Source organism: Triticum urartu, chromosome 4A (genome assembly GCF_056163025.1).
Source record: "Triticum urartu cultivar PI428250 chromosome 4A, HENAU_Tu73, whole genome shotgun sequence".
Lineage (NCBI taxonomy): Eukaryota > Viridiplantae > Streptophyta > Magnoliopsida > Poales > Poaceae > Triticum > Triticum urartu.
In genome coordinates, this window is record NC_141876.1 from 479,041,450 (window position 1) to 479,056,934 (window position 15,485).

The window sequence follows — 15,485 nt, forward strand, 5'->3', positions numbered from 1 at the left end:
GGTCCGCTGGCCCACTGCTTATGGGCCGGACTGCTAGAGCTTGGACCCATGGACGGATAGAAGATCTTTGGAGTCGTGGTGTGCCCTCCAAGTCAAGATTTAGCATAATCTTTCCTTCATTATAACTGACCGTGTGGAACCCTAACCCTACTGGTGTCTATATAAACTAGAGGATTTTAGTCTTTAGGGCTAGAGCAACATCCAATACCGCATCAACCTAGGGTTTAGCTCGCCTGATCTCGAGGTAGATCGACTATGTAACCATATCATACACATCAAATACAATCAAGCAGGATGTAGGGTTTTACCTCTTAGAGAGGGCCCGAACCTGGGTAAACACCGTGTTCTTCATTCCTTGTTCCCCATCGATCCTAGATCCACAACTCGGGACCCCCTACTCGAGATCCGCCAATTTTGACACCGACAGAGACCCTTTAAGCCGTTGGTATTTATCCTTAACATGGAGGCCCTAGACCACATGTTTTTCTTTGCCATGAACCATGACATGTTGTCTTTGTTGGGTCGGTGGGGACATGCACACCGCCTATCCTTCTTCGTCGACGACATTATGTTATTTTTTAGACTTATAGAGGGATATGTCATTATGTGCTTTGCTATATTCGAGGATTTTGGAGAGGCATCAAGCATGCGAATTAACCCTATAAGATGTGTTGCCCTGCCCATTAGACATGCAAACCAGCAGGTGGAGCTGGTGACGAGCGTGCTTGGGGTGTCTTTTGGGCTCGTTCCCATGTCGATGTTTGGTCCTTCCGCTCTCAAGTAGGAAATAGACCGTGGGGCAATTCTAGGACATTGTCGAGGGGATTGCTCGGAAATTACCAATGTGACGTGCGATTTCTATGGACAAATCTGGGTGCCTGATCCTTGTGCAGTTGGTGCTATGTGTAATGCCTATTCACAAAATGATGGCACTCAACATTCCACCGCAGGTGATCACGAGCATCGTCAAAATTTGTAGGGCCTTTCTCTGGGTTGGACGAGTGGAAAGCAATGGCGACCATTGCGCGATGGCGTAGGAGGTCATTTATATGCCTAGGTGGACAAGGGGGATTGGCCTCCCCAATCTAAGTTGGATGACTAGGCACTGCAAATGAGATGGCTATGGCTGAAAAGAGTGGACAGTTCGAGACCGTGGACAGAATTTGACAACAATGTCCACCAAAATCCAGATGTATTTATCAAGCAACGATATTCGCGGAAGTGGGCAACGACCTCTCCTTTTCTGGGAGGATATATTACTCTCGGGTTCGAGGCTTCAGGAGATCGTCCCATGCCTTTATGATTGAATCAGGACCCGGATCCGTGCCAAGAGGACTGTGGAGGATGCTTTGCATGGCGCATGGTCTCAAGATGCTGGGCCTGTTCTTGGAGCAGAAGAACTCGTCGAATACATGGGACTCTGTGAACAACTCTATATGGTGGTGCTACAGGAGGATGCGGATGACACGCTTCATGGGGCCTGGGAACCCTGATGCATATATTTATTTTGTTCGGCATATGCCACCAAGTTTGTAGGCCATCAGCATGTATCGCAACAACGGTTACGTGACAGTCAAGGGCACCACAGAAATGTTAATTCTTTCCCTGGCTTACCCTGCAAAACAGATGTTGGACTTCAAATCGGTTGGTTAGAAGGGGTCTATCGCACCAAGCACAATGACCACTTTGCGATCAAGCACGGGAAAGTATCAATCATCTCCTAGTGGGTTGTGTTTTTGCAAGGATGATCTGGACAAAGGTGTTAGCCGCTTGGGGAAACGAAGACTGGAGTCCAAAGGCAAATGACGTGCTACTGACCTGCTGCACCTCACATACGTCGGCAACACACCTTAGAAAATATTGGCGTTTCATACTATTGTTGGTGATGTGGGAGATCTGGAAGCACATAAATGCCATCGTGTTTAGTAACGCTTCTCCATTAGTGAGTTTTGTTATGCGCAAAATTTTGGAGGAAGCAAAGACATGGCACCTTGTGGGTCTATTACGAGGGTATCCAGAACTATTCTTTCAGAGCTTATTTAGGTGGAGCCTAGCGAGTGATTTGCTTTGTACAGGTAGACACACTGTTGATACGGTGTTGTAAACATGTGGATGGGTATCTTACCCTCTCTTCTATTATTATATGGTACGCGCGCTGATGCGTGTTCTAGAAAAAAGTAGTTGTATATTATATGCTATCTCGATAGTTTCCCCTCTTAGGTGTTGCATTACAAGTCCACTCACTTTTAAAGGAATAAGAATACAAGTATGTTTGAGCATATGCATATGAATATGTTGCTATTGTTTTAGTTGTTAGTACGACCAACAACAAATAGTGAAACAAGGTCTCTCCGCCTTCCCTTAGTTCCGGTGGTGCTTATTCGTATCGTCGAGGGGGGGGGGGGGGGGTTGTGGGCGATCGTGTGTCCCCTGATTTGATTCTCTGGGTCTGGCTTTTTTTTCTTTTATAGTTTTGTCTTGTTGAAGCTATCCTGTGGAGCACACAACATGGATGTACATCTTGGTTCTCTGGCTCCAGTTCCGATCGATGAAGGTTGGCCAGCCTCAGCCTTGACGGGGAGCATGTGACATTTGTGTGAGCCAACTTCGTCCGACGGGACCTGGGGCATTCTACATTCTCTCTCCGGCGTTTTCTTTTCCGAGATGGTGATTTGACATGCAAATCATTGTTGTCGGCGTCTTCTGATCTACATCGATGATTTCCCACCTCTACTCCTAGAAGCTCATGCTTTCAACATTTGCTTCGATGAGACGGAGCCCAAAGGCGGCAATGAGCTTTGCTCACAGCGCGATGTCGGTGGCTGCAAGAAGAAAAAAGATTTCAGCACCCCCAAGGATTCACATGTATTTTCAATTTCTATAAGGATGTTTTTCTAAAGGTATGTGCTAGTTAATATATTACATTTGACCATTTCCGGAAATAAAACATACAACTATTCCAATAGACTTCTACAATGTTTGCTCTTATGACATTTGTATGAGATATCATAAATACATGTATTTCTTCTTTTGCTGATTTTGGCCAAGTAACTAGCATATGAAATTAAAATTGCTAGTAAAGATCACCTATCATTTTACGAAATTTCAGTATAGTTACTGGTCATTAAGCCACAATTGTCCTGTTACAGAGCATTGCAGTTATGATCGCACCAACTTAGTGCCTCTTTGATTCAAAGGATTTGTAAAGGGGTTTTGGAGGATTCTAATCCTTAGATTTTTTTTTCTTGCGCATGTTGTTTGAATTGCAGGAATGCAATTCATAGGATTTTTTATTACGATTCAGATTTCGTAGGAAAGCTTCATCCACCGTAACATCATGTGAAGATACCTTTGCTTTTCTTGTGCTCCATCAAACGTCCATGCAATCTTGTGATATCAACGGTGGCATGACATCCTATTCCTGCGGGTTTTTTTTTTGTCTATTCATGAGTTTTACAAAAATCCTGCAGATCAAAGAGGTCCTTGCCGTGTTAACAAAACAACGCCCTGGTGGGAGAGAAGGACTCCACCAAGAGGATCAAGTTCAGATTATGCCAAAACTTTAGAAAAAATTAGTGATATTCATGAATTTAATCCGATGGTCTTCCTGCACACTGACATATGTTTCAGTATTTAGATCTGACATTTTGGAGTACCGCGCAAGTAGGGAGATCACAAGTAAATCGAGGCTAGACTTTAGAGGATATAATATGGCAGGATAATGAACTACTTTTTTTGTCCGTGAAAAGTGTACATATAGAAATTTTAGGATAAATTACGGAATGAAGTAAAAAATGCACTAGAAAGATGCAAACCATCATATCTTTTCTTTTTAATTACCCAATCCCCAATGAGCTAAATACATGCAGAAATTAAGAAGATTATGTGTAGAATATTATTGGTCTTGATTACCATGTGCTAGAGAGAAGCATTTTTCTACTATAAAGTATCTATATCTATATCAATATAAAAAGACCCAAAGGGGCTGATCCAACAAATCCCGGCCGTCAAATCAGGTCAATCCAACGATTCAGACTGCTCCAATGATGAGCGTTCAACACGTTTAGTGTGCAGTTAATATTATACCAAATATTAGTGCCAATGCTAATCACATAATTAATACGCAAATAATATTCTGCCTAATATTTACATATAATTAATATATTACCTAATATCAATGTGCATTGCACGTACACATTTACTAGTACTGGGAAGATAGAAATGCACTTTTTTGACAATTTTTAAAGCCTCTTCACGGGACGGAGGGAATCGAAAATACATCACTTTTTGTGGACAATTTTAAAGCCTCTTCACTGGACAGAGGGAATCGAAAATACGTTATCGGAGCTATGATCGTCATAAACACGCATGTGTGACACGTCCCATATAGTTTGGACACTTTTTTTAAACGAGGCAAAAGACTTGCCATTTTCATTAATTAAGAAGAAATGAGAATTGTTCGGTTAATTGATGAAAAACCGAACTAAAATTGAAACAACCCAACCCATAAACACATGGGCACCACTGGCCAACCTGGCCACCAACATGGAACACACTCCACGACGGCACATGCCAACAGATGGCCACACACATGAACAACTAACAGCTTCGACTTTGACGAGGATCATCGCCCGTGAAATATGCAGGACTTGCGCCGACTGTGCCCGCCGCAAACGACCACCGAGCGTCTGTCATCATCACCACCTGGGCTTGCTCCACCACAGCACCGACTTCAGAGCAACAAGGCAACCCACGAAAGAGCACCTCGGACACGTCGGGAAGATCCGACTACCGAAGCCCGAGCCGCGGCACAAGGTCCTCTCGACGCCATCATTGTTGGCAAGCAGAAATCAGCACCCCCGAAACGGCCGCCTCAGCAACCACGCGGCGAAGATGCCGCCATCCACCGCGGCGAAGATGCCGCCTTCCACCAGTCCCCAGCTGTAGCCGGCTTCAAGACGATGTCCCCAAGGAGGAAAAAGACGTGGAGACGCCTTCATCGTCCGATCCCGCGGATCTGAGGATTCCCTCCGGAGCCAAGGCTGCAGGGAGAAGCACCACACCAAAACGAAGCTTCTAAGAAAGAGTGCGGCGCCCGCCGTCGCCGGATCCGGCAGAGGCCGGAGAAGGATTTCTTTCGGAGATGCTCAACCACCGCAAGCCCGAACCAGCCGGCCACCAACCGCCACCAAACCAGCACCGAGAGGAAGCTCCCGCCAGCGCCCGCGCCCGTCCCAACTAAGGCCGTCCCGCGCGACCCCCCGGCTAGCAGCACGTCTGTGGCCGGGTCCTGGGTGCGCACCGCCGTCTCCACCAACCGACTGACCCCGCTAGAGGAGGCCGCCGCCCCGGCATGCTGCTCCGGCGAGGCACAACCGCGCCGCCAGCACCCGCACCACCGCGTCCACCGCAGATCGTCCCACGCCCCGCCAGCCACCACCGACGACGCGCCCAGCCGCAACCACGCCAGATCCGACCCAGGCCGCCCGAATCCGGCCGCCACGCACCTTCCACCGTCCCTTTGTCGCGTCCCTCCGCCTACGCCGGAGCAAGGGACCCATACCTACGACCGACGCCGCCGAACATTCGAAGCGGCCTCCGCGACGCCTGCCGTCGCCGATTCGCACCCGAGCTGTCGGGATTCGCGTGCCACACCATCCAGCGAGATGCCCCGCCGCCACCCTCCCTAGAGCCTGCCCGAGCTTCCCGACGGGCTCCTCAGGCGGCGGCGAGACGGGAGGAAGGGGAGGAGGAAAGAGGTGGCGGCGCCGGTGGGGGTTCCCCCTGTCGCCAAAGCAGAGGCGACGCGGGAGTCTTGTTTTCTGCTTTTACAACTTTCGTCTGGGCACCTTTCAAGGGACATTTCACCGAACACACTACACATCCAAAGCACGCCAGCGCAGAACATGTATTGGTCGATGATCAAACAAATGACACCCTAATCAACTCATGTACTATTCCTTTCGTCCGGGTTTATTGGGCCCTTGAACCATCAAAGGTTGTACCAAATTTTTAGGCCCCCTTTATTAATTAGGCGTCATTTATTCCATTGACTCCGCATCACCCGATGGAAGACAGCGCATGGTCCTCATTGATTGGACATGCATGCACGCTGCATCCATACGATAGCCACTGCATGCGCTGGATTAGTTTTTTTTTAGCATCAGTACAGACACAAGCGCTCATATACACGTGTATACACTCATCCCTATGAACGCACACACGCACACCCTACCCCTATGAGCACCGCCGAGAGACTGAGCCGGCATATCATTTTGAGATTTACGAAGTCACCGTAGGCGCCTCGTCGTCGACGGGAACGTCTCCTCCCACTGAAAGCGCATCGCCAGAAATCCTGAAATAAATCCAGGAATAATGCGATCATCAGGATTTGAACCCTGATGGGTTGGGGATACCTCTGTCCACCTAACCATCTCAACCACAGGTTGGTTCGCATGGGCTGGATTAGTTATTAGGAACAATTAATAGAGTGATTACAGAGGCAATTTAGGAGATTTAGTGCTTTTTCTTTGTCTTTGCGCTTTGGCTCTTGGGCCCAATAAACCCGGACGGAGGGAGTACTACCACACAAGGATACGGAGGCACGCAACGAACAAGTTGCGGCATGTGATGTACTCTTTCTACGTAGCCATCGCCGCCACTCCATGAGTAGAGACGCTGGGTCTCGGTTACCTCAGCGAATCCCACCCTGGGTAACGGCTGGATCCTTGGGTCCGTCCATAGATCTGATGTGACGGGATGATGACTCGCGCCCTCGTCGCATACGGCTACAACTACCGATGGGTTCCACCAACAACTCGCCGTACTTATTAAATCGGGAGGCGGCGGGCAAGGCTTTCGAGGCCATCGCCCCAACCGGAACGGCAGCCCGCCGTGCCGTGCCGTGCCAGGGGTAGCGCCCGCGCGCGCGACGGCTGGCTGAGCAGTGAGAGGAGTTGAGGGGCAGAGTCAGCGAGTGGAGGCAGGTGTTGGCACGCGGCACGCGGCACGCCACGCCACGGCACCTGCGAGGCAGGCAGACGTGCGCGCTTTTGGACCGTTGGGCGTGGAAAGCGGCAGGCGTCGGGTCCGTTGGGGTGGCGGATGCTTTCGGCGAAAGCGCGGCTATGGCTATGGCTAGCGCGACGCCAAGCCCCGCCCCGCCCACATGGGGTGCGGGGTGAGCGCTCGGGCGAGGGAGGCGATCGGCGCGGCCGCTTTTCCCGTGTCTGTCCGCTCGCCCGCGGCTCGGAAAGGTCGCGCGTCCCCGACCCGAAGCGGGGGACGAGAACCCAGCCACAACTGGATCTGGAATCTGGATGGAGGTCGCGGCCAGGCACGGTCACGCTCGCACCCTACTGTACTAGGGCGCTACAACACAACACACGGGGCGGGGCGGGGCGGACGGCAATGCAATCCGATACGGGATCCCGTAAAACCTACTAATACTACTGATAGATTTTCTTTCGCAGCAGAAAGAGGCGACAGAGCTCCGACTTCGTATAAAGGGACTCGACCGCCAGAGTGCTTGCATGGTTTAGATAGCCACCTACTGATAGATTGGTCCTGCAAATGCTACCTACGCGAGAAGGATGTGTTTGTGTGCTTAGCTTAGGGGTTTGTTGCCCTTTTTTATTTGAATATAATCCGGGTTTTCTAAAGCAAAAGTGGGGACGAGAATCATGTGCGAGTCGAGAGAATTATGGCAATCTAGTGCATGGGCATAATTCTCTTGGTAATCATGAATGGGCATAAATAACGAACCCCACGATGCCTGAGGATATAAAGGCCTGGCATAAACTTGCAGAATATATTAAGATCGAAGGACACACAAGCATGAGCTGAAGCTCTGGCCAAACAACTCGGTAAGCAAAATTTGAGAAAAGAAACCGTGGACGCAGTGTATGATAGCAGTATGCGCGGACTTGAGCGATATGCGGGAAGATATCATGACTGTAGCCCGCCAGTACCAAAGTAAAATAGGACCAACTTGCTGGGAAGCGCTCGACACTCTGACCACCCCCAAGTTTCTTTAATCATGTTAGCTCCGGCATTTCAGCTCCAAGTTGGGGGAAAGCAACTTATAACTTATAAGTTAGGGTGACTTATAAGTTAGGTCTGTTTGGTAAAATAAGTCACTTTTTTCACTTTTCGACTTATAAGTTGGTGACTTATTTGAAACCAAACAGGCCCTCAGCTCCGGCATTTCAGCTCCCAAGGCGACGTCGGCTAACTCCAGGTGCACTATCCACCAACAGTGGGACTATTACGATTAGGAAGAATCAAGCTATATAATTGAGCTAAGGGCACCTTTTTCATTTAGTGTTGATACGGCTCAAGAAACAGCCAACCCATTGTACAAAATACTTTTGGTGATGACTCTAGACGACAAGGATTGCAGAAGTGAGCAGTTGAACCTTCCTTCCAGTTACTGCCTACCAAGGACTGTAAGATGAAACTGGGAAGGAAAGTTTCGAAAAAAAAAACTGGGAAGGAAATATTTTCTCGAGGACACAGGAAATGCAGTTGCACATCAACAGCCAGTGAGGGAGCATCTACCAAGGAGTAGTTCATATCTAAGGTAGGATCAGTGACTACTATTGTATGTAGGACAGTGGCAGCTATTAACGATTCTTTTGGAAGAAAAGGATGGGGATTGGGTCAGGAGAACCATTAGTAGAAGAGCTAGAAAAAGGATAATGTAGAGTGAAAGTAGGTGGAGTAGATCCAAATCGGAACCAATCAATTGCGCAAACTTTCTGTATGACCAGTCCGCCACAAGAAATGAATGAAATGCCGTGTCAGGTCCCACTCACATAATTGCGTGCTTTACACCATAGTGGACTGTTATAATAAGGATGCTTTCTATCCAGCAAAACCTTAAAAAACAATGAAAAGGATGCTGGCTCAACCTAAGTGAGATTCTACTACTCATTTCCGCCTATGACCATAGTGGGTTATTGTGTTAGTCATAATCTTACAGATAATCTGTTAGGATTGTCAAAAGTAGAGTAAATAGGGACATGAAGTTTTGGCTCCCAGATGTGAACAGTAAAATCCAAAAAAAAAAATAGCAAAAGAAACGAAACAATGCTGAATTTTATTTTACAACAGACATGATTGAGTGTTCTAACTACTGCAAATTTTCATGAACAAATGACATAGATGATGCTTGAAAAAAAACGGTGCTCTAAAAAGCCATTTTAAATACATTTTGGAGGTCCCTTTTTTTGCCCAGTGCACCACAGATGTCATTTGTTCATGAAAATGTGAACATAGGTAGAACACTCAACACCATGTTTATTTCTTGACTATTTACTGTAGAGCAACAGCCCTACATTCTTTTATTCCAGAAAATTTTGCCGTTGAACCCAGGGTGCTACTAAGGTCCCTGCAACCAGTAGGCTACAGGCCCATTCGCCACTCAACCATGTTTGTTGCCACAAAGATTCAGAATTTTTTTAATTTGTTTGCTATTTTTTCATATTTTACTGTTCTTCTGGGTTCATTTGAGCTCACGAGCAGATAAGAACTTCTAAGTATTTTTTTTCCGAAAAGAATAAGGACTTCTGAGTAAATAGGGAAAACTACAAGTAAGGTCCAACAAATTGCAAGTAAAAGGGAAATTTTAACTGAGGACCAAAGTTTCCACCTTTTTAAAAGTATAAGGCCCAGCTTTGGCCAGTGCTATTGTCAGGATAAGGTTTCAGAAAGTTATTACACGTCAAAGGGGAAGAAAACCCTTCTGTGAGGTTAAAATGATGGCTAGCAATTTTCTTCTTGCGTAGCCCATGTGTCCAACAAGGCAACAACCCAAGCTTAAAATGATGGCCTAGCAATTTTCTTCTTGCGTAGCCCCATGTGTCCAACAAGGCAACAACCCAAAGCATGAATATAAATCTTGGTGTCCAACAAGAGCACACCATTAGTCGGACTACGGTCCACTAGGGTCCTTATGTGGATCCAAAATAGATCCTAGCAAAATGATCTGATGTTTATCGCTGGGCTGGGATTAGAGTTTCAAGACCTGGGCTGGGATTAGAGTTTCAAGACCAGCAACTAGATATACTAATTTCATACTGCATGTCCAAGTCGAGCTAGGCCCAGCCCAGAATGCTCTTGGCCTGGTTCTGTTCTAATAGTGCAAAATGCAGTGAGTCAGCCTGAGGCTTTTAAAACCGGGGCCATGCACACTCCAGCCAAATTATTATTTTTAGACTAACAGGGAGGCTCTCCCCGGCTCCATTATCATAATGAAACCGCAGTTCATACATCAGCTCACATAGGAGCAGACCCCAAGCAAATTATGGTCACAACATAGTACTACCTCTGCCCCATAATGTAAGACGTTTTTGCAGTTCCTGAACTGCAAAAACATCTTACATTATGGGACGGAGGGAGTATATTCTAGCAATTTTAGGTCAGAAATTTGGAATCTCGTAAATCCTCAAGTATGTGAAAAGCGGGAGTAGCCAGCTGATTGACATCAGTTCTTACAAACAAGGATGCGAAACACTACCAGAGTTGCAAAAAATATGTGGTGATTGAAAAACTTGAGTGTATCTCAAAGATATATGGGAGAACTGAAAATCTAATATATCGCATCAGTGTGTAACATACATTATCAAATTACAATAAACGCAAACCAAAAAGGCTTCTTCATTGGAGAGGCAATTCCCAAACCAACAAACAGGAAACACCATAATAATTACCTAGGAAGTGCTGTCTGCCTCAGCCTCTCCAGTCTCATCTGAAAATTGCACAAAACGAACTTCATAAATTGTTTTTGAAATAATAACAAGTACTAATAGAGGCATCAAAGACTAACAAAACACGGTACCAAATAATAAATAATTACTTATCTACTGTAACTACTGCTTAGTATGTGCGGAGGAATGGGCTTGAGAGAAACATTTGTTCTAAACAGGGTTAGCACTTGTTTTTACTACACTCAACATACTCACTACTGGCTCCTTCATTAAAGTGATTCCAAGTAGTTGTTTTCTTCTTCGAGAAAATGTGGCAGACGCGCTGCCTCTCATTTAGAGAGAATAACACTTAAGGTAGTTTGTTACAAGCGACCACTTGTAAGGTAAAATGAGACTAGTAAACATAATCATGCTGTTACACTTAGACCATGCATTCACTTGCCACTGCCTGCCGACTACTCTCTTCTTCTCAAGCAAGGCTTCAACTGAGACATCAAGCGTACTTTCAAGTTCTAACAGAACAACTTTGAATTAAATGGTGAGAGCACCAATGATGAAAGTTTCAGGTGAACGGCTGATTAGTGGTAAGCAGGTGACACACCAGATTGTGCAACTACAAGGAATGCATCAGGATTCCTGGAGTTCTACTTCTATGGATTTCATGGATAGCATGGGTTCACTCCTTTTTTTTGTTGGTTCAATGTTTGAAATTTAAGTCCATCTTTGGTATAAAAGATTGAATTCCATCATGTAAGGTCATTTTATATTCATAAATTGTTGACTTGCCCCCCTAATCTAAGAGATTAAGTTACCCCAGTTACAGAAGTACAGAATTAGCATATTGTTGTACACAATTCATACAAGCGCTAGATAAACCTATCATCAGCATAGGTGGATCTGTAAGCATGCTTCTACAGTAAATCTTCAATTACTCCCTCCGTTCCTAAATATAAGTCTTTTTAGAGATTCCAACATGGACTACATACGGAGCAAAATGAGTGAATCCACACTCTAAAATATGTCAATATACATCCGTATGTAGTCCATATTGAAATCTCTAAAAAAGACTTATATTTAGAAACGGAGGGAGTATATCCTTAGTCCATGAGATTTTTTAAAAAGAAAAGCTCCTCTACACTTGTCATAGTAAAAGCAAAGGGGAAATACAGTGCGGAGTACAGATTAATAAGAGACTCAAGCATGATAGACTTTCTTAAATGGTGTGAAGAATCCTACAACTGTCAAAAACAGATAATCCTAATCCCATGGAGCCTTTATCCAGCCTTAAAAAATAAAATGGTGTTAACATTTCTTTGTCTTGGTGTCGTGATTGGTGTGGCCCTACTTAAGCTAGGACTTTTAACACCAAAGGTGCCTTGATTGGAAACATGTAGGATTTTATTTTCCCTTTAATGGTATCAGTAAGTGTCGCGGCAAGCTATTGATTAACTGGAGGGGACAATCTATCTTGGCATTGCAGCGGATCAACTATATAAACTGTCAAATTTCATTCATCTTATGTTCATAACCCTTTATGCAATATGCTGCACTAACTGTTTACTTCAATCAGATAATGTCAAAGCCTCAACCATGGTAATGTTAAGGTTTTGTAACATCGGTGTCCTAACAACCTAATCATTCCTACGTGTTCACCTCACTGGCTGTTTAAACATGTACCTAAAGGATTTCAGCTTGGAATTACTAGTTCTTCCCACATATCTAGCATAGAAATAATCAAACAGCAAGTTGCAATCAGCAGTGCAAAATGTTCATGGACAGCTGTATGTACCTTGGGCAGCCTCCTCTGTGATTTCTTCTCCCTCCTCTTGCTCCTCCACCGCTTCCTCTTCACCGTCGTCCTCGCCATCATCGCCCTCATATTCATCAAAACCGGTGGTACCGTACCTCGAGTTGAGGTAGTCAATAGCGGCCGGGGTGAAGAAATGCTTGCGGGCGTCGAGGATGTCGTATAGGTTGAGCGTCCTGGGAGTTAGCATTTTGAGGGTGCCGATGTTCCTGCCGCTCAGCCGCACATTATCATCAAGCTCCGTGGAGAAGAACATGGCCTTCTCCCTGGGGTCGAGCCCCCAGCGCTGCAGCGCGGCCACGAAGTCCCTGGTGCGGGGCCCCGTCGCGAACTCCTCGTCGAACTCCTGCACGACGAAGGAGTCGTTGGCCACGGCGGCGCTGGCGAGCGCGGTGGAGATGGCGAGGCGCTTCTCCTTGCGGTTGATCTTGATGGTCCAGTCCCGGGGCTTGGGGCCGAAGATGACTCCACCGCCGGGGCGGAGCGGCGTGCGGACCGACCCGCGCCGCGCCTTCCCGGTCTTCTTCTGGCCGTAGGGCTTCCGCCCGCCGCCCCGGACCTCCCCGCGGGTGAGGGTGGAGGCCGTGCCCCGGCGCGCGTTCTGGCGGTCGGTGATGAGGGCGCGGTGCACGACGGCGCGCGCGGTGGAGGGCGGCGCGGCCTTGATGTCCAGGGCGACCTCCCCGACCTTCTCGCCGGTGAAGTTGATGACCGGGAGGGTGGTGGCCTCGGCCCGCAGCGCGCGGAGGATGGAGGCGGACGGCCTCCCCCTGACGGAGGCGTGCGGGAAGGGGGAGGGGGAGGGGGAGGGGGAGGGGAGGAAGGAGACCGAGGAGGAGGAGAGGAAGGAGGAGGAAGAGGCGGAGAGCGAGAGCAGGAGGGGCGAGGCCACGGAGGAGACCGGCATTGTGGCGGCTCTACGGCGACTGCGCTGCGCTGGGGGCGGACGGAGATGGGGGAGATGGCTCTGCCGCTGCAGCTGCCGCTTCTATAGTTCTATCTCTTTATCCACACCACACCCGTTCGGCGGGAGTGTCTCCGTCCGTCGCACACTGTCGAGTGCCTCTTGACTCCGCCAAGTCAGCACTACTCAACAGTCCCTGGTAAGAAACTGGGGTTTTCCCCTGGTGACATTTAGGGTTAAAGATTTTGCATCACAGACAGATTTTTGAGGCTGTTTGGTTTACGATTAAGATTGCCTTGGATTGCCATTCCTAAGGTTAGGAAAATTCGATCAACTTAGAATGGTGTTGGCGCACATTAGGCAAGATGTTTTTTTGCCGTATTAAGCTTTCACATCACATACAAATAAAAAGTATGGTAAAGATTACCTTAGTCCTGATAGCTTGTGACTCTTATTTTGTTGAACTAACCTTAGACAAGCTTGATAAAAATGTGTGACAAAGTATGGCAATGCAAGATTCAACCGCCCCTTTGTTATACCTTTCTCATAAAAGATCAATAACTGAAACAAATGATTTTGGTGGCGTGTCCTAACTTGTGTTGTCTTGAATAAGATTATTGATAGGCTTCAGACTAAGGGGTTGTTTGGTTCTAGGCCTAATTATGCCACACTTTGCCATATAATATTGTCATACTTGCCTAAGTTTAGTTTTTCAAAATAAAAGCTACAAGTTGACAAGCCTAAGGCTAAGGGAATCTTGCCACACTTTTTAAGTGTATGTGATGTGGAACCCTAGTGTGGCTTGCCTAAGATGTGGCTTGAACCAAACAGTCACCCAAATTAGTCAAACTTACCTAATCTTAGGTCTGGCAACCTTAGGTAAACTTAGTCTCAAACCAAACAGCCTCTAAGATGGAAGAGTACTAAAATGACGAACCTAGGTGCCAGATTCGGTCGGTCGCTCCTATACCGTCAGATTGGGGGTTGCGCGACCGTTTGATTTCAATCTTTGTCATCCTCCTCCTCATCCCCTTTCTCACCCCAAAATGCTCCTCTGGTCATCGAGAGTATTTGACAAAAAAGTAGCACATTAGGGGTTACCGTCCCAGACAACTATCACTTTCAAAAAAAGTGACTGATAACTATCAAAAATTTCTAATTTTGTGTCTAAAAACTACCACTTTTGAAAAATGATCAGTTTAGATGATTTAAACATGTTTATGACATGTAGGACCCACCCATCAGGACTGACGTGGCGGCAAAGTCAATTCCGTTTATTTTGACCGTTATTACAAGTGGGGCCCACCTGTCAGCATCACTCTTCTTCTTCCTCCTTCTCCTTTCTCTCTTTGCCATTTCCTTAAACACCTTGTGTGCACCCGCGAGCTGCCTCTGCCGTCTTCCACTGTCGGCGCTCACCTCTCCCCATGCCTCGATCCTGTCTGGATCGGGAGAGCCCGAGCTGCCCAACCACTCCGGCGACCACCTATCCCCCTCGCGTCACTCTGGCGAGGTCACCTCTGTCGGCGACAACCGCCACCAACACGCACGAACCCAACCTAGCTAGTACTCGCCTTGGTTCGAGCTCCCACATGAGCTCATGGGGCTCTTCGTCGTCCGCCTCCCGCTCCTCCATGCAGGTGCAGCCGGCCCGCACGACCACGATGCCGGACGCCGTCAAACTCGTGCGCCTCGTCGAGGAGCTGGAGGAGGCTTTTCCTTGGTCTGAGCTCCCACATGAGCTCCTGGGGCTCCTTGTCGCCCACCTCCCGTACTCCGTGCAGGTGCATCCGGCGCGCGCGGCCACGGCGCCGGACGCCGCCAAGCTTGCGCGCCTCGTCGAGGAGCTGCAGGAGCGTGAGTCTCGGCTGCACACTGAGTTGCTCGAGCAGAAGATCCTCAAGGAGGCCGTCGTCGAGGAGCTGCGTCGGGTGGTGGCGCCGACAGCCTCAGAGGAAATTTCGTCAGCTTCGGCGGTCGCTTCCATAGTTCCAGCCGCCGTTCCAGTCCCCAACCAATGATAGGGAGGTGTTGCGCTGGGGCGTCGTCATGGAGGAGTTCGGAG

The 15,485-nt window shown here is 47.7% G+C and overlaps 1 protein-coding gene across 1 annotated transcript; it reads right to left on the minus strand.

Moving 5' to 3' along the window:
- Positions 1 to 10,573: 10,573 nt before the first annotated feature.
- RPL4 (ribosomal protein L4) lies at positions 10,574 to 13,561 on the minus strand. The gene is made up of 2 exons (XM_048715680.2): positions 12,499 to 13,561; positions 10,574 to 10,750 (listed from the first exon to the last, which is right to left on the minus strand). Exons 1-2 carry the CDS (start codon positions 13,421 to 13,423, stop codon positions 10,713 to 10,715), a joined length of 963 nt encoding a protein of 320 aa, XP_048571637.2. The 5' UTR covers positions 13,424 to 13,561; the 3' UTR covers positions 10,574 to 10,712.
- Between the last annotated feature and the right edge of the window lie 1,924 nt (positions 13,562 to 15,485).